Source organism: Branchiostoma belcheri, unplaced genomic scaffold (assembly GCF_001625305.1).
Source record: "Branchiostoma belcheri isolate BF01 breed outbred unplaced genomic scaffold, Haploidv18h27 scaffold220, whole genome shotgun sequence".
NCBI classification, from domain to species: domain Eukaryota; kingdom Metazoa; phylum Chordata; class Leptocardii; order Amphioxiformes; family Branchiostomatidae; genus Branchiostoma; species Branchiostoma belcheri.
Genome location: NW_017803714.1, coordinates 113,288 through 131,171, shown reverse-complemented (window position 1 = coordinate 131,171; position 17,884 = coordinate 113,288). Strand labels below are relative to the sequence as shown.

The 17,884-nt window shown below is 40.3% G+C and overlaps 2 protein-coding genes across 2 annotated transcripts in view; one reads left to right on the top strand and one right to left on the bottom strand.

Moving 5' to 3' along the window:
* Positions 1-7,766, top strand: part of LOC109470360 (uncharacterized protein C1683.06c-like) — a 12,134-nt gene extending 4,368 nt beyond the window's left edge. The window contains exons 2-7 of the mRNA XM_019769279.1: positions 1,799-1,874; positions 2,503-2,687; positions 4,273-4,408; positions 5,365-5,526; positions 6,279-6,415; positions 7,413-7,766. Coding sequence (XP_019624838.1) covers positions 1,799-1,874; positions 2,503-2,687; positions 4,273-4,408; positions 5,365-5,526; positions 6,279-6,415; positions 7,413-7,736 — 1,020 coding nt within the window. The 3' untranslated portion in view covers positions 7,737-7,766. The remainder of the gene's footprint in view (positions 1-1,798; positions 1,875-2,502; positions 2,688-4,272; positions 4,409-5,364; positions 5,527-6,278; positions 6,416-7,412) is intronic.
* Positions 7,767-12,191: 4,425 nt separating this feature from the next.
* LOC109470366 (sigma non-opioid intracellular receptor 1-like) lies at positions 12,192-17,738 on the bottom strand. Its single transcript, XM_019769294.1, has 4 exons — positions 17,595-17,738; positions 15,023-15,235; positions 14,263-14,355; positions 12,192-12,987 (listed from the first exon to the last, which is right to left on the bottom strand). Exons 1-4 carry the CDS (start codon positions 17,728-17,730, stop codon positions 12,521-12,523), a joined length of 909 nt encoding a protein of 302 aa, XP_019624853.1. The 5' UTR covers positions 17,731-17,738; the 3' UTR covers positions 12,192-12,520.
* Positions 17,739-17,884: the final 146 nt, after the last annotated feature.

The window sequence follows — 17,884 nt, the reverse complement described above, 5'->3', positions numbered from 1 at the left end:
CTGAAAAGGAGGCTTTTAATAAGCTTTGCCTGCAGCGCCTTGATTGGTCGGACGTGTGACCCTCTGGACTGCCGGCTAATGGAAATCTGAACATCTAGACTAATCCACACTGCTAATGCTCATTGACATAATTTATGCAGTTTATTAAAATCCTTGATTACTGTGATTATAGACATGTCTTTATCAACATTTTTGGCAAATAATAAAATCAAGTTATTGTTCAAGACAAATTAAGTTTGTTTTGTCAGCAGCTTTGTTATGCAACATTAATAGAACTATGATTTTGAAATTAGCAACCATAATGGAAAGTATACAAACGTCCAAGGCATAAATGGTAAAAAGTGCACTCGCAACAACGACATCTAGCGACATGCGGCAACTCAGCATGTCTGCATGGCCGTCGCAACAACGACATCTAGCGACATGCGGTGACTTAGCATGTCTGCATGGCCGTTGAAGGGTAGAACCGTTGATCCATCCATCCATCCAATCTCAATCTCGTCTGAGTTACCATTTTCGCGCATGCGAAAATGGTAAAAAAAAAACGTCCACCGAGGCTCTGACCTGGCTCTAGGCCTGGGTAGTCCATGGTAGTTAGCGACAATACGGAGCCGGGCACCCAGGCTACCGACGAAGCACTACGACTCCAGAACTCAGTACATACGCACAGTGCCGATTCAAAGATGCCGCAAAAAACAGCATGTGCCGGCTTGTCGTATACGTTGCTAAGCACTGCCGCAAATTCACAATACCTGCTTTGTATGCCTGTGGTTTAGTAGCATTTTATTTTTGGACGGAATTTTTTTTCATTCGCCCGCGCGCACTAGTTCGATTGTCTTCAGGGGATGTCATCCATAAAAATGCACAAATGTACATGTACATGTACAAGATACAACATATGACATCTTCTGATTATTATTGTATTAGGCCATGTTGATTTGATTATATGGATGACATCCGCGCGCGCATGAATTTTCGGCCATTTCCACAAAAAAAAGGTTTTCAACCATACTGTAAATCGTGCAAAACAGTTGCTAAATGAGCAAAAATATACCATAAGTTGCAAGGAAAACATTTAGAAACGATACCAATGTCGTAGAATGCCAAAATCAAAGGAAAAAAGACAAAAATGTAAAGAAATGAATTTGAAGAGTAGATTATTCGCCATAACATATTCTGTGCCATTTGTTCAACCTTCATGACCACGTAGATTTCATAGTGAAAGCAATTTTTTTTTTGCAAAACTTTTTTTTTGCAAAATTTTTTTTTATTCGCACGCGCGCATCAGTTTTGGGGTTTCCAGAGGATGTCATCCATATAATCAAATCAACATGGCCTTATGTAGTATGTGATGTGACTGGCCAATCCTACCATTAAATCAATATAGGTCGGTTAAGCCTGAGGTAGTAAGAAAAGGACCTCTCTCAAGTTAAAACCAGACACTGTAGCCTACAGCTGTCACCGCCCCGTTAGTCTACACGCAATACCGACTGTTCATGATGTCACGTATACGTGTGGGTTAGCGTAAGGCATCCAATGCAATTTAAGGCGGGAAATTAATTTTCTAAGTCGATTTTCTGGTCATTCTGTTAATGTAGTAAGTTTAATTAATCCTCTATTATAGTATAGTGCTATATGTGAAGCAAAGAAGTGATGTCGCTGATGAAAAAAACGTTGTTTAGGTTTTTGTTTCGTTCCCTGGCTCGAACTATCCCCCCCCCCCACACACACAAGTAAGAGACGCTTCTCATAATCTATGTTTGAACGAAACTTGCAGTTTTGCCGTGTTGTTTTACAGATGTCCATGTTGGTGATGTTATTTCTGATGGCAGAGTTGGGGACCAGTGAAGCACAGAAACAACCCAGCCGACAAGGTACATAGTAGTTTAATAATCATCTTGAAAATAACTTCTTCTTGCTGTGTGGAGCAAATCTATATGTCTATATTATTAAACATATGTTTATTATCATACGAGATATCAGGACTTAACTTGTTTTATCGTTCTGTTCGATCTGATTTTCCTTGTATTTACTGGTAGATCCTGTCTACAATTATGGTTGCTACCAACAATATACCGGTTCCTTACATCACTAATTTCCTTACATGTGCCACCTGATATCAGGGGTGCCAGAGTATACAGTGCAATTTTACGGAAATACAGCGCGATTGTACTAGCATACAGTGTGATTTTACAGCATACAGTACAATCGTATTAGTATACTTCACAATTTTATGGAATACAGCGCAATTGTACTAGTATACACTAATTTCCTTACATGTGCCACCTGATATCAGGGGTGCCAGAGTATACGGAATACAGTGCAAGTTTACTAGTATACAGTGCAATTTTTCGGAATACAGTGCAATCGTATTAGTTCACAGTGCAATTTTACTAAGTATATACAGTGAAATTTTACTAGAAACATACTCTGGCACTCCTGAATATTTGTGAAGTGTATTGAAACACCTCTCCCTTCCCTTATTGACAAATTGTAAAACAGGACAGCAGAAACTGGTGATCCTTGATGTGGACCCCGGGATTGATGACGCCATCGCCATGATGATGGTGCTATCCCAGCCTGCAGTGCGCGTACTGGCGGTCACGTGTGTGCGCGGGAATGCGCGGGAAGTTCTGCTGGACTGTAAGAACGCGCTGAGGGTACTGCAGGCAGCCGGACGGGCTGACGTAAGTTCTTCTTCATTATGACTTCACCACTATAGTGGTGATGTCATTTTGTTTTTGCTAACGTTTCGTCTTCTCCTCCTCCTGCCATTTCTTTACATCGATTCAACTCCTTCATTTTTGGGCCAAATAACATGAACTTTGGCATGAAGGTAGAGTGGGCAAATACCCCCAGGCGATTTTTTTTTAATTTTTGTGATACAGGATTTTAGAATGGTTTTATTTGAGCTTTTTGGCTGTGTTATAGAAAATGTAATAGCAGTGTGTTACCACATTTGGGCATGAGTCATCAGAATTGGCATGTAGAGAAGGCAACCAATAGGCATGTAGCTTTCCTCCATTCTCCTTGCTGATTGGCTATTCGGATTTGATTGCTTTAACTAAAACACCTGTACAAAGCCATGCCATATTGACAGTATGAACTTTATTCATTCATAAACGCTTCTTTTTATCTTGAAAATCAACAGTTTGCATTATGCAATTAACAGTTGTCACTTCCTACTATAGTTATATCAATGTAAAGAATTGTTTTCCGTTGTATTTCTCCTTCTTTCCCTGCCATTTCGTAAAATGTGGTGAAGTCATGCTGAATTTGCTCCAAAGCAAATGTTGGCCTTTCTAGTTACCATTGTAAAGTTCCTTACTGTAAGCATTGCTCGACGTTACTTGCAGTTAATACCATTGGTAAATCCAACCTTAGGTGCAGTGTTCGGAGCTAAAACATGTTAAAACTGCAGAGTGACTTAGAAAAAAAGCAAAGTATTGTGCAACTTCAAAGGGTAATTATTACAACTCGTGGATATCAATATTTTACATTCCTTCAAAGAAATTGGAACTTTAATGTCATGACCGCTACCTTTTCAAAATCAACTCTATATTAAATTATAATGCTTATGATCGTTTATGCAAAGCATGTCTTATAACTCTGGCATGTCCAGATCACGAGACATTACAACCCAACGTTTCGCTACAGAACCATAAAAAGCCGCTAGGGAACGCCAAATCAAATCATTTCAAGCTAAGATCATTGTCAAGTTTGGAAAAAATAATAATTACATGATTTGGTTGTAATTTTTCTTCCACCTTGTAACTCATATAGATATGACTTTTGGAATTCATAAAAATATGGGAAAATAGCATTTCATTAATTTTACAAGGTGTGAATTTTACAAATGAGGTAAAAATATCAGATGTCTTCTTGCTACATTTTACTTTGCGATGTCAAAGAACCAAGAAGATGTCGATAAGGTCAAGTCTTAGAATTGAAGTTCTTTAAACTAGTATCTTTAATAATGCACGAGAGGCTAATCACTAGTAACAACTTAGGTGAGAGATATGTATACAGAAAAAGACTGCAGGTATACGGGCTTTAGATATAACGCTATTTGCAACATGTTGGATGACATTGTACGTCTGTTAAAGATGTCAACATACATGTACCTCTAGCGTAGTGTGCCTTTCTGCCAACATGTTAACTGTGTGTTTAGTTATACCGATAAAGCTCAGGCTAATATCAGGTTTCAATTACCTCACCCAGAACGTTTTGTTTTGCTATCATGAATTTACAATGTTTGTATGGTCCGTGCAGATACCCGTGTATGTGGGAGCGTCTCTTCAGCTAATGGGGAACGATGTGTACGACTATACCTACTGGAACGGACGGGACAGCATGGGCGATGCACCCGACAAGTATCCGCCAGACTACCGGCTTATCAACCAGGCAGGTAGGGCCACTAGTCAAACATGCAGAATAGGATGTTGCAGTATCTTAACTAGCCACTAGGTGTCTCTTTTGGACCGTAAACTGTAAGCTCGTGGATATGACCTGATCTGATTGGTCTTTTCTGACAATTCCCTACCCTGGTAGGGCCAATCGTCGTCATGAAGTAAGTTAGAATTTGCTGATCTAAACATATGATGGTTAAAAAAAATCATCATTATTGTAGAACATAGGATATTTGGATTTTCTTTTTACAACCAGAGATTCAACCGCATTGCTTTCATTTCGATGTCCATCAGACACCTTCCTCATAGCTTCTGACTAAAGTTCCACTTCTCGCCGCAACATGTAGCCGATGCATGTGGCACTTTCGTGGCGAGAACACAGTTCTAAACGTTATAAAGTCCTCGTCACGGTTCATGACAATCTAATCTTATCCAGACGGCCTCTGTTCTCCATCGAATTTGTCTTGTTATCCTGTCTATCGTTTGAGATAGTGCTCTGGCTGCAAACGCACCAAAAACATCGTCTACGACCAGAAACTGTAACTCTGTCAATAAATCAATCAATTAATCAGTCAACCAATCAATCCATCCATCAATCCATCCATCCATCCATACATCAATCATTCAATCAATCAACCAATCAACCAATCAATCAAATAATCGTCCGCAGGCTTCGTGTCAGAAACATATAACGGCTGTAGACAATTGTCTCCAGAGGCTTCTGTTGGCAGTGTGGACTCTCCTAGTGTCTTTACTGGTTCCCACTTCCTCCAGGAAGTGGAAAGGGAAGTCTTCCCATTGCTTTCTGGGACATCCCTAGTCAGAAGCTCTGAAAAAAGGTGTCTGATAGGCATCGAAACGTAACCAAGGTTTATAGAGAAGTTCTGATTGTGACAATGAAAAATCTAAATATCACAGTTTCCTTCTGTACTTTGTATGATTAATTTGCTTTCAGAACACGCCGTGTTGACGTTAATACGGATGTCCAAGGCCTTCCCGAACCAGATCACCCTGATCGCCCTCGGCCCGCTGACTAACGTGGCGCTGGCCAGGAGGATGGACCCGGACATTTCCTCACGCTTCAAGGAGATCATCATCATGGGAGGCAACATCAGAGGTCAGAACAGGTCACAATCTCACTTGCGCATTTATAACTGTGAAACTGTTGTATGGAAAAATCTTTGCGTAGTAGACACACACACACATACGCGCGTGCACACACAGAAACATTCAAACAAACTCACATAGACACGAGCAGGCAATCACACATTTACATAAACACACATGTACAATCTAATTGTATTCTGTGACAATATTGCACAGCAGCACGAAGGCACGGCCGTACAATTTGCGTAATTATGGAGGAGATTCTATTGCGTTCCATGATAGGACTTCAAACTTGGGACGTATATATGTAATTGAGAACGATAGGAACATTCAATTTGGCAGATATCAATTCATGTAAATCAATATCCACTTTGCATAATCAATACGAAAATGATAAAATTCTGTAGTGGTAACTGCCGGCAATTTCATGCTAGCAGCATTTATAACTGAGACGCATACAAGTCATACATCCACACAAAAGTTCTTCTTTTACTTTACATCTACAAAGCATTGTCAGAGATCTTTGCCGCAGAGTAGTTCCCTTGGACTCTATAAAAAGACTTGCCAACAACTAACTTTGGGCTTAATGTTTTTAAGCTATATTCTATGTACTGGCTTTTTTTTAGTTACGCCTGAGGCTGATTTGATACAGTCTTGCCTGATTTTGATATGGTACTGCTTACACCAAAAGAAAGATTTGCTTGGATATTAAGAGATGTGATCTAAGAAAAATTAATTAGGTTTACTGTCTGTTCATGCCAGGTGAAGGTAACATCGGCATCAGTGCGGAGTTTAACTTCTGGATGGACCCTGAAGCGGCGCAGGTTGTTTTACGGGAGTACAAGTGTCCCATGAAGGTTGTACCGTGGGAGGTCTGTCAGGAACACGGACTGGAATGGGTAATCTTTATTATACTTAATATTTATGAATATTTACCACATTTGTGGAAGGATTGACACATAACAGATGACTATTATCTCTTCAAGATGTCAAACCTGAGACTAGACTGTAAGGTTTGAACCACTCACACCGGGAAGGTCCCCTACTCTATTTGTGATGCGCGGCTATTGGGCCGGAAGGTATGACGTCATCACCCACAATGCAATCCCAGCATGACGTCATTCTATCCGGGTCAGGCCAGGGGCCTTCGACCGCGTCTGGAGCCGAAAGCAGCCCATCCACCCAACCCACGGCGGGTTTTGCTTGGGGTGGAAATGGTCGCCCGCTTTAGGGCGGTCGCCTCAGCGCATAGTCAACTTCTGGCTTCAGACGACTATTTCCGCATAACTTCATACCGGAGGTCCATGGCCGCGCATTGCAAAAAGAATACTTTCCGAGGAACATTCCTAACCGAATTCGATAGGTACTCATTTTACACCTTGAGTTTTTTAACCTCCTTGGGTGAAGTAAGGAAAGTCGTATTAAGTGCCTTTCCCAAGGGCACAAGATCGGTGACATCGGGCAGGATTCGAACCCGAGACCTCTTAGGTCTGAGCCTCACTCTACATCTTGGCCGATACCTGACCGTTATGCGATATGACCCCATGCACATAAATATCTAAAGCATGTTTAGTACCATCATATTTTGGAAGCATATGTATTGCCCTATTCAACGATATGACATGTGTCGTGATCCCACATTTAAAGGTACCAAATGGACCGTGAGTTACAGCTGTGAACACACAAAAAAACAACTGTTCACAATACTCCACACCGGGGTCACTGACCTTCACGGAGCAAAAAAGTCATTTTCATTATAATTTACTTATATAGATTATGAAGTATACAGACATTGTACACCAGTGCTCCGCTTCATTTTGTTTGCAAGTAGCATTGTTTGGCATTATTTTGCAATAAAGTTAATATTTAATAATCAACGAAACCTTTGTTTTTCAGGATTTCTTCGCTAACTGGACCGCCATGCCGACTCGGAGAGCTCGGTTCATCAAGGCCATCTCTCTCAACCTGTCCAAATGGCTGCGGGCGCAGGGCGAGCCGACCTACCTCTCCTGCGACCCTCTGGCCACGGCGATCGTCATAGACACCGGCATCGTGGAGGGCGTCGACACCGTGTACGCTACCGTGGAGGTAGAGGGGGAATACACCCGGGCACAGATGGTGGTAGACTGGTGGGGCTTCCGCAGAAAGACTCCAAACGTTGATATCATAAGAAGTCTTAACATGTCCAGATACAAGAGTCTGTTGATGACTGCCATGTAAAACATGGTAAGTCCACGGCTAGTAAATCTTATGGATATCATCCTCCGCAGACTCCAAATCTAATGCGAGCGGGCGAAAAAAAAAACAAGGTGGGCCGAAAAAAAAGGTTTCCTCATTTTAAAATTTTGTACAAATCATTCTGAGTTTTGATTTAGTGGGAACATCGCATATACACAGCCAGCATCACATATCACTGCATCAAAGTAAGAAACAAAACATTACATCAGAGCCTTTTCTTGTCTCCTCTCTTCATAGTTATCTTCCATCCACCTTCCGGCATGGCAACAGACATCTTTGCCTATTTTCAGCATGTTGACCACTGTCAAAAAAATTCTTTCCCCCCCCCCCAAATCAGCCGAAAATTAATGTGCGTGCTGATGTCATCCATAAAATTTACTTGCTGTGGCCTAATGAAAATCATGGGTGTATTTTGTAATTTCAGAGTACGCAGCAGGTACATCTGTTTTTTTTTTGTGTGTGTGTATTGTTTAACCTCCTTGATATTTGTGAACAAACGTGTATTTGAAGCGGTAAAGTGGAGCATATTCAACCAGTAGGTAACCTGGGTGCCAGACTGTTTTCAGAGCCTCAGAGGCCAGTTCTTCCGACCCAGGGCCAACATACCCTTTTTTTTGTGCAAATTATACTACAACCCCCCTCAGTTAGGCACTGGCTATTGGCCTATGGATCTGGCATTCTGGCTAGGAGGTGGAAACTTTCAACCACAGATTGGACAAGAATAAGCTAGTCACAAGTCATTTGGGGTACCAACTTAACATATCTAGTAATGTAATCACCACTTCAGATTTAGAACTCTTATGAAAAATGAAATCCAAGAATTCAAAAGCTGTGTGGTGGAACGAAGCATACATGTACATGTAACATTTAACTTACTTACAAATACATGTATGCTTTAAAATGTGGTGCTCATTGTTGTATGTATATATCTGTATATATAAAACCTTATCATTAAACAAAAGCTGAGCAATTGTACGATCACCACTCTATCTAACGAAATTGTAGATCAACAGAACTAGTTCTATGTAAATTATGTATGGTGTACGTCGATGATGGTGTACGTCATGTAATTGTTCCATTAAAGGATGAAGCAACGGCAAAGAATTGTGAGTTTGCTGACTTGAAAGTTGCTATCGCCTCTTAGCTGTGGTAGGTATAGGTTAGGAAACAGATGTACATATTGTGGATATTCGCAAGACTGCCAACAGATGTTATGTTATGCTCATTTATATCAATTATGATTTGAAAGTTATGCTGTAGGTGGGGAATTATTGAAAGTGCTCATGACACCAAAATATGACTTTAGCTGATTGTAATTGACATAGCTTGTGTTATCTGGCTAACAGACACATTTACAGTAAATATGCACGGTTCTCTTGTTACATTCAAAATTCTAACGCCCTACCTTGGAAAAGTCAGCACAAGCTAGTACTGGCGGGTGATTTGCATCTCTACATTTTATTTTTGCATTTCTGTGCTTTTTCCTGAGCTGACGTCATCCAGTGATGTCAGCTCAGGAAAAAGCACAGAAATGCAAAAATAAAACAGATATGCAGAATAGAGATGCCCGAAGTGGGCAATTGGAAAGCTTGCTAGAGAGTCTCCAAAAACCCACTTTTAGAAGGCCGTACAAGCTCAGTTTCTCAGTCATTGTGATTGGAACAAACTTCAAGTGACTATATTGTATTCACACTTCCGGTATTTGTATGTATTTCACAGGCTTTTTTTGGTGTCATGAGCGCTTTAAAGTTCATGGATGCATTAAAAAATTCAGCTGTGTTCTGAAAGAAAATATTGTGATAGACCCTAATCAACGGCCAATTCTGGAAGTCTCCTTGAAAACCCTCCTACAGAAAAACTGCATGATGAATTTAAACTTTGAAGCCAAATATGCAATCAACTGTACAAGAAGCAAGAAGGCACATGTTTCAAAATATTCAAGAAGAGAGACTCTTTATTCCAATGAGTTACAACATTGTTACTAAAACTAAGACATCGCAAAATTTGGAAGAAGCCTTATCCTGCAGGGATTGTATAGAAATACATGTATAAGAAATCAGTACAGTTGAATAGTATCCTAAGAAAAGGAATAGTCACTGTAAAATTACAGAACTCTATAGTTTTAACAGTTTTGCATCAATAATCTAACTAAAGCATCAACAGTCCCATGACTATTTGCCTTTTACGTCACCTGCTTATCAACTACTTAGCACCGCTAATCAAATTAAAGCCAAGCATTGTGATTGGTGGGATATAAACTGCTCAAATAGGTAGTGGGAGAAGACATGATATGTACAATGTCAATGTAGGATCTAGCAAGTGAACACAATTTTTATACAGCCTGATGATTATTAAGATATAGGTTCTGATCATTGGTTCAAATAATGATGTTGATAATGAATAAATTTACTAAAAAAACATACTATTGAACTTCACATATGACTTCATACATCTTGGCTAAAGTAATGCATTTCCTGAACCAAAAGTAAGTGAATGTGCGTAAAGAGTTTCTGCAGGTTGGTAAATCATTGGATATCTGAGTTGTTTCTCACAGGCAGAGTTGTTCTTCCAGTCAACATTTCAGTAGTCCTTCTGTTACCTTCCTCCAGAGTACACATGCAGTTATACTTCTTGCCTCTAGGTGGCACCATGGCAAGAATATTCAGTCCCACAATGTAAGGCCACACCAATTTAATTTAATAACAGTTGTTTCTCGGATTTTTTCTGAAAAAATATGAACAGGGCGAAAAAAAACAGGCTAAGGCACCCAGGAAATGTTACAATATGTGCCATGAAGTGAACATACCAGTGAGAATGGTTTATAATTAAAACTGTTACAGTAACTGTAGATTTTGAACATGTACATGTAATGAAACAAAGTTGCATTGTTACATTGAAAAATTTTAACAATTAGGATGAAAATGACTTTCTTCAACCGTTGAGGCCAAAATTCATTGAACATTTTACAGTTGATTTCGAAGCAAAAAATTTAGACAGGGCAAATCCGAGAAACAACAAACTAAATTGGTGTGGCCTAATGATCAAATAGACTGGGAATGGGCTAAAGTCATAGGCAAAGGGGACAACAGACACATAATTGAGGAGGTAGTGTAATGTGAATTGGAAAATCTACACCAGTCATTAACCATGAAGGAAGTGGGATGGGGGTGGCTGATGTGGTTACAAATCAACTCCAGTTATTAAATGAGATTGGGGAGGGGGGCACAAATGATTGGAGGTTTCATCTAGTGACCTACAGATTGCAGTCCTTGCTACCTTGTGAAATTTAAAGGTTGCAGAAAGACTTGGAACCCGAAAGTTGGCTGGTAAGAACAAAGTGTATTATTTGAATTCAAGGGGAGGGAGGGGGGGTTTACATAATGTACTTTCAACATCATATAAAATATTTTTTCAACAACACAATATGGATATTGCAGGTACTTCTGGCATCTTGTTTTCTTTTAAAATTGAAAATCTATTTTTATACATGATTGTGTATAACGTTTATTTTCACTGACCACGCTTCAATAACTTTTAATACGTTCACTAAATATTCTCTATAGTTAGGGTTTCATCAAAATAGACACATGTACTAGCTTTTCCTTTTTTATCATAAGCTGTGATAGTTTTAGTTGTTGTCTATACTGTACAACAAACAATTTTTATAGTATTTTCTTCAGTCAAGAATATTTTTAGATTAATAATATTTTTTTAACAAACATATTCTACGAAGGGATAACCTGGATCTGTTTGGGGTTATACAAAATTAATATAATCACTTGAATAGTCTGGAAAATCTGATTTTTGCATCAAAATGTGAAGACAATGTAGAATGTAAATCCTTGATTCATATGCAGGCCTCAAAATTAATTTTTTTCCCTATATTGTCCCAGCATTGTCCTGAAAATAAATTTCAGTTGTCCCGAGCTGAGGATGAATTGTCCCAACCTGTTTTTCGGGAAGCATGTAAGCCAAATCTTAATATAATCTCTACTAGTATATTATTGCAGAGTTTTGGGAGACATTTGGGGGGCTTTTCTGGAGCCAAAAGCTGGGAACCGTACCTCAGATCAACTGAAAGTTGTCCCAGACAAAATTTCAGTGGTCAGTGGCCATCGGGACACCATTAATTTAGAGCCCTGACATAGAGTTCTGATTTGCAACTGAACTAGTAATTACATAAAATATAGATAGTCATTTTTGCTTTCATTTTCACCCTTAATGTAAGATTTCAAGCAGCATGATCATTTATAGAATGTATCTTGCATTTTTTCCTGATGCAATCTATCTGCAAACTATGCCTAATGCTGTTTGTTTCCCACTGCACAAATCACAATAAAAGATATATTTAACATCTATAGCACACCCCAATAGTCATAATCTTATAAATCATGTAATTCATCCAATACCAAGTATTTACAATGTAGTCTAGTAGCACTAGATGTCACGATGATATGATAGGGCTCTAGTCAGCTGGAAATCTTTTCTGTCTGCCAGATTCATGATCCGTTTGGGTGTGTTTGTGTGTGTGTAGGTGCTTGCAATCAAGGGAGTTTGGTGGGGGGGGGGTGGCGTCATGGTCCCCTGAAAAGCTTTGGATTTTCAAGCCTTCCAAAACGCAATCTTCTGTCATTTGATTGTAAATTGTGGGGTTGAGAGTGATTTTCGGTGGTCTTTTTTAATTGTTTCTAAATATTTGACAAGTTGATGGTTTTGGTTAAAAACCTGCCGCTGACTAAAAAAAGATGCTACGTGACAGGGGAACTCTACGATGTGTAGTGTGAGTACACTTTCCTCATGTATGAGGATCCTTCCTGAACCTTTCTGACAGTAAAGTCTACAGCATGGCCTGTATGTTTCACCATAAGGTCAGCAGCTATGGTGACCTTTTGGACTGAGACCGTGGCCAGCCAGCTGGCTTTCTTGACCGTCCAGTCGGCCAAAATGGCCGCCTGCTTGGACGTGAACGTAAAAGCCACCTGGAAGAAGTCTTTCAGCTGACCACCGATGTCATCCAGATAGACCATGTAGTGCGATGCCTCTAGCAGCAGAGCCTTGAAGTACACTTTGACGGTGTAGAAGAGGGTGATGAAGTCGTTGGTTCCAAACACGGTGTCGGACAGGGCGAATCCCAGCGTGGACGGGATGAAGCCGCGCCCGTACTCCACCATCCAGGTGCCGGCTGTCCATTGGACGGAGGTGGCGTCCCCAGCAAGGTGGTGTATGGTGTCACCTGTGGGGAGGGGGGCAGGTTAAGTCACAATGCAGCTTTACAATATACATTGTAAATTAAATGCAGTGTTCTGAAAGTGAATGTGATTTCGAGCCAGTTTAGCTCATTGAAGAGCTAATCTTCCACTGGTCGTGACAGAGAAGACAGACGTTATGTACAGTATTTACAGGTTCATTGTGGCGTCTGTGTGGTGTAGTGGATAGAGTGTCTGATTGTCAAGCAAGAAGACCCAGGTTCAATCCCTGAGGCATGCACCCAGACATTGTGCCCTTGGGAAAGGCACTTAACATGTATTTCCCCCCTCAGTTAGAGGGTTCCTGGGCCCTACTACTGGGCCCTACTAGGGTTTGGGTTGGCGTTAGGAAGAGCATCCAGCCGTAAAAATCTTGCTTCAAAAAAAGTCTTGTACCTAGTGCCTAGGTACCTAGTACCTCTAACCCCCAGTTGGGGAAAAATGATGTTAAATTCGGTTTAAAAAATTGTACCGAGGAAATTCCCCTAGCTCTTTTTCCACAAGCACAATGAATAGAAGACCACAGCTTAACGTCCCGTCTTAAGGACTGCGACCCTAAACAGTAGCGTGCATGTCGGGTGAGCGACAGCAGCCCGGCCCGGGGATTCAAACTCCCAACCTCCTAGTCCAGATGACCACTAGACTACGCACGCTACTGGTTTGCATCAGTCTTGCCATTTTTTGACGGAAATTTATTGCTCATGACATATTCTGTCATCTTTGAATTGGTGTGTTAAGATAATTTTGGCTGACAAAAATTGCTTATTAATGGAGGAAAATTGCAGAGAGAGAGTGAAGAAACTTTGCCCTGAATTCGAAGAGCTTACCCCCAGACCCCCTATAAGATTGTTGTGCCTCTGGGGGATGCCTCAGGCATTTGGTGCACAAAAAATGATGTTAGGTTAATCAAAATTAAGATGACAGAAAGACATTTCAGGCTGGTTCAAATTATGCTTATATTCATGTGTGTTATATGTGACAAATGTAGCACTAGTGACAAACCTGACAGTAATTTCTAAAATATCATTGGAAAACATGGATAGACCAATACTTATTAACACTGTCAGTAGATTTATACGAGAGATGAGTCTCAGTGGTTTAAACAGGAACCAGCTTTTGCACAATGTCATGTTCCAATAAAGAAATGCACAGCATTTAATTACATTTTGCATGAATTTTGGTCATTGTTTGCATGTGTGAGGATGGGTAGTTAAATTTATTCGAGATCTGTACTGTAAACTACATGAACTATAAAATCTCACCAGCTTGGAACATCTGGCTCTTAGTAGTTCCCTCTTTCCACTGTCTGAAGCTGCCAGTCAGTATGGTGTCTGAGATGTTTGCCCAATAACGACCTGTCAAAAAATAAATAATATTCTTTATCATTAATACTGCACAAAGGTGTAGATTTAGATCATCAAAAGTCAATGTTGGGCATTGTTTCACACCTTTACGTACATTCAGTTTGGGGCCATATGTATTCTGCACATTTAAGGTAAAACCATGGCTAGTGGTCACTCCTTTAGCCAGGCATGGTGCATGTATGTTTCGGTTATAGGATCTGCTTCCAAAGAGATAATTTTTAAGAAGGCCCTGGATTAGGATGATATTTGATATGCAGGAAAGTCTTGGGAGGTCAAGGTCAGTTACTGTCCTAGTACATGTATGGGCCTCCTGGCAGCTGACCTTGGTACTGCAGCAGAACTTCCAGTTTTGTATCTTTTGTCCTGAACTCCATGCCAGTCAGACTGCTAAAAATAAAGTTTAGCAGTCTGACTGGTATCGTCTACCAGATACCTTTGACCCAGTGTTGACGTCACACTTCAAAAAAGTCACGTGACAAGCCTCACTGGGTCAGTCTACTGAGGAAGACCAGAGTGACTGGTCGAAAGCTCTACGTAGGTGAGAGAACTCTTTGTTTTGGATGTAGTTGTGTAGTTTTAACTCTAAACATGTACATGTAACTACCAACACAGATGAACTTTAAAATTTATGATAATTAATATACAAAATGGGTCATACCTGAGTGTCCGACGGTGTCCACGGCAGTCCCAAAGAACAAAACGTACTCTGTGAAGGATGCGTGGAGGAGACACATGGACCCCATCCACCCTCCCGCGTTCACAAACACCCACTGCAGGTCCTGGTCAGGCAGGATGTGTCCGGGGTAGCGCCGCCGCAGCTCATCCAGAACCTTCCTGTACGCAGCCTCATGTCCCGCTGTCTTTGCTGTGACTGTGGCATGGGGGATGTATTTATCAGTGTAAATCTTGAGGAGTCAGACATGATTGGTGCCACATTGGATAGCGTAGTGGTAAAGCGTTTGACTATGAAGCGGGGAGACCCGGGTTCGATTCCGAGTCATACCCCGGACATTTCCCAACAATTGCACCCCGGCGTTGTGCCCTTGGGAAAGGCACTTTACACAACTTTCCTCACTTCACCCATGTGTGAATGGGTACCTAACTTCGGTTGGGGAAAGCCGTATTGAGGTCACCTTGTGGCGCCGAATGGCAGCCGCACAGACCCTTGCGACAGTTCCACATAAAAAATCTGTGGAGCAAATACAAATATATATGTGTGTCGTGTATTATTTGATTGTTGTGGTCTGTATAATATAAACTATTGATTATTATGTGATACCCTGCGTATCATCAATTCAGCTGTATAAAGGCTGTGACTGCACTGTAATGTTTGGACAATAAAAAACATTTATTATTGTTATTATTATGGTTATAAGGCCATACCGACTTGATTTTATGGATGACATCCGCATGCGCATTGATTTTCGGCTGTTCTCAAAAAAGAAAAAGAAAAAACAAAAGAATCACGTCCTCTGAGGTTCTGGCCTGGATATAGGCCAGGGTAGTCTATGGTAGTTAGCGACAATATGGAGCCGGTAGTGGAGGATGGCACCCAGGCTACCGAAGCTCCATGACTCAAGAATATACGTACCTTACGTACAGTGCTGATTGATTACTTCGGAAGTTCCGCAAAAAACCAACATGTGCCGGGTTGTCGTATACGTCACTAAATTCACAATATCAGTTTGTATTCTTTTTTAATAGATTAAATGGCATTTATAATTTTATTTTTGGCCGGAATTTTTTTTATTTGCCCACACGCACTAGTTTGGGGGTCTCCAGAGGATGTCATCCATAAAATCAAGTCGGTGGGGCCTTATATATCTAGCCTCCTGTGCAGGCCCCGCGGCGGTAGAGAAGAGTTTTTAACACGTTATTTTAATATAGCCGGCCATCCTACATAGCCGCCGATCGTGGGCGGAAAGCAACCTTCTCTCGGCGGCTATGTAGGATGGCCGGCTATATTAAAATAACGCATTAAAAACTCTTCTCCACCACCGCGGGGCCTGCACAGGAGGCTATAAATATCAAACTTTGCCGAAAAGTATGGGTGTTCCAGCCCATGTGATAACTTTAGCTAAATTATATCATGATATTATCCGGGCTGTAATAAAAATAGAATACAACGATTACGTACACGAGCTACATGTATTCCACCCTAGCTATATAGATCGCGATCTGACTCGTGGAAGGGCTGTGACCGAGGGTGATGCAGAATACACTGTGTTGTATGTAATTCATGTCATATACTAATAGTATATCATACCCACCAAAGAAAACATAATTTCAAGACAGTTTCAATAAAAATAATTATGATCATTGCACAAACTGTGAAGATATGATTATGATTCAAATCAGCTACTAGTAGGTGTAAAAATGTCTGTTATGTACCACACATCTGTCAAAACACACACCGGTATGTGCTTGTCTTTAACCAAACAATATCATTATTAATAGCTGAGGTTATTATCTGACAATAGAATATAAAATTGTCAACAACTTGGTACTAGCACTGTGTCAAGATTTATCCTAATATATAACAAGTTATTACAGGTTCAAAAGTTCACCAGTACTAGTCTTGATTAAGTTGATAAATATGATAATATTATTGTGTCTTAAAAATTTCAATGCGGTTTGATTTTCATGCTAATTAAGATGTCTGGCGGCAGGACTCTTCAGAAAGCATCAAATTAACACTTTACATCTGCTTGGAGATTTCTCACACCCAACTACACTTGGAGCTACCCCATGTTTTCATCTGTCCAATCATGAACTGCCTAGTCAGCAGTCATATTTGTCATAATGTGTGACATAATCTCCAAGTAGATGTTTGGGGGTGCAAAATCGTAAGGTTTCTATCCCAGCTTTTTTAACAGCTCTACTACGCTATATCTGCTTGAAAATGGTTGTTATGATCTTCCAAAACGTTGTGATCTTCCATAAAAACATCTGCTTGGAGATAATTGTTTAAATTAATATTTGCGTACGGGCACGTAACTATGCAGTTACATGTAATCTTAACCTTTGTAAGATATAAGATTGGAATTGTAATCTTCGTGGTATAAACAACTTGCAAACTGATATTTGGGTCTTTTCGTTGTTAGTTAGGACGGAAAAAACACCTTTTTTTGTCAAATATTTGTTGCCACACGACTAGCTCTTATTAAATTTGCTCGACCTTTAAACACGAATTTTGTCCCCAAACAGCAGTGTTTTGACAGAACACTTACCGACATGCTTTCTGGATATCTCAGCTACCGAGTTGGCATCGAAAGTGTAGGTCTTGTTGTTCAGCCAGAAGTTAATTCCGTAAATAAAAACTGCAACCAACACCAGGAAAAACAACATACGCGAAACCGACGCCATCCTTGAAACTGGAATAAACCATCGAATCAAAGGGGTGCAGTAGAAAAAAATAGCTCTTAATAAAAGTCTACGCCGCAAAATATATTTTAAAAAAAATAGAAAATGAGATATAAGAGTCCCTACTAACTGAAACATTTTAATTTTCACAATCTGT

What these genes read in the sequence shown, in the direction of transcription:
- LOC109470366 (XM_019769294.1), bottom strand. Translation starts at nt 17,730, where the DNA reads ATGGCGTCGGTTTCGCGTATGTTGTTTTTCCTGGTGTTGGTTGCAGTT. An exon ending in GGACACCGTCGGACACTCAG is followed by an intron (nt 14,356 to 15,022) that starts GTATGACCCATT and finishes ATTTTTTGACAG; the next exon opens with GTCGTTATTGGGCAAACATC. An exon ending in GAGCCAGATGTTCCAAGCTG is followed by an intron (nt 12,988 to 14,262) that starts GTGAGATTTTAT and finishes CCCTCCCCACAG; the next exon opens with GTGACACCATACACCACCTT.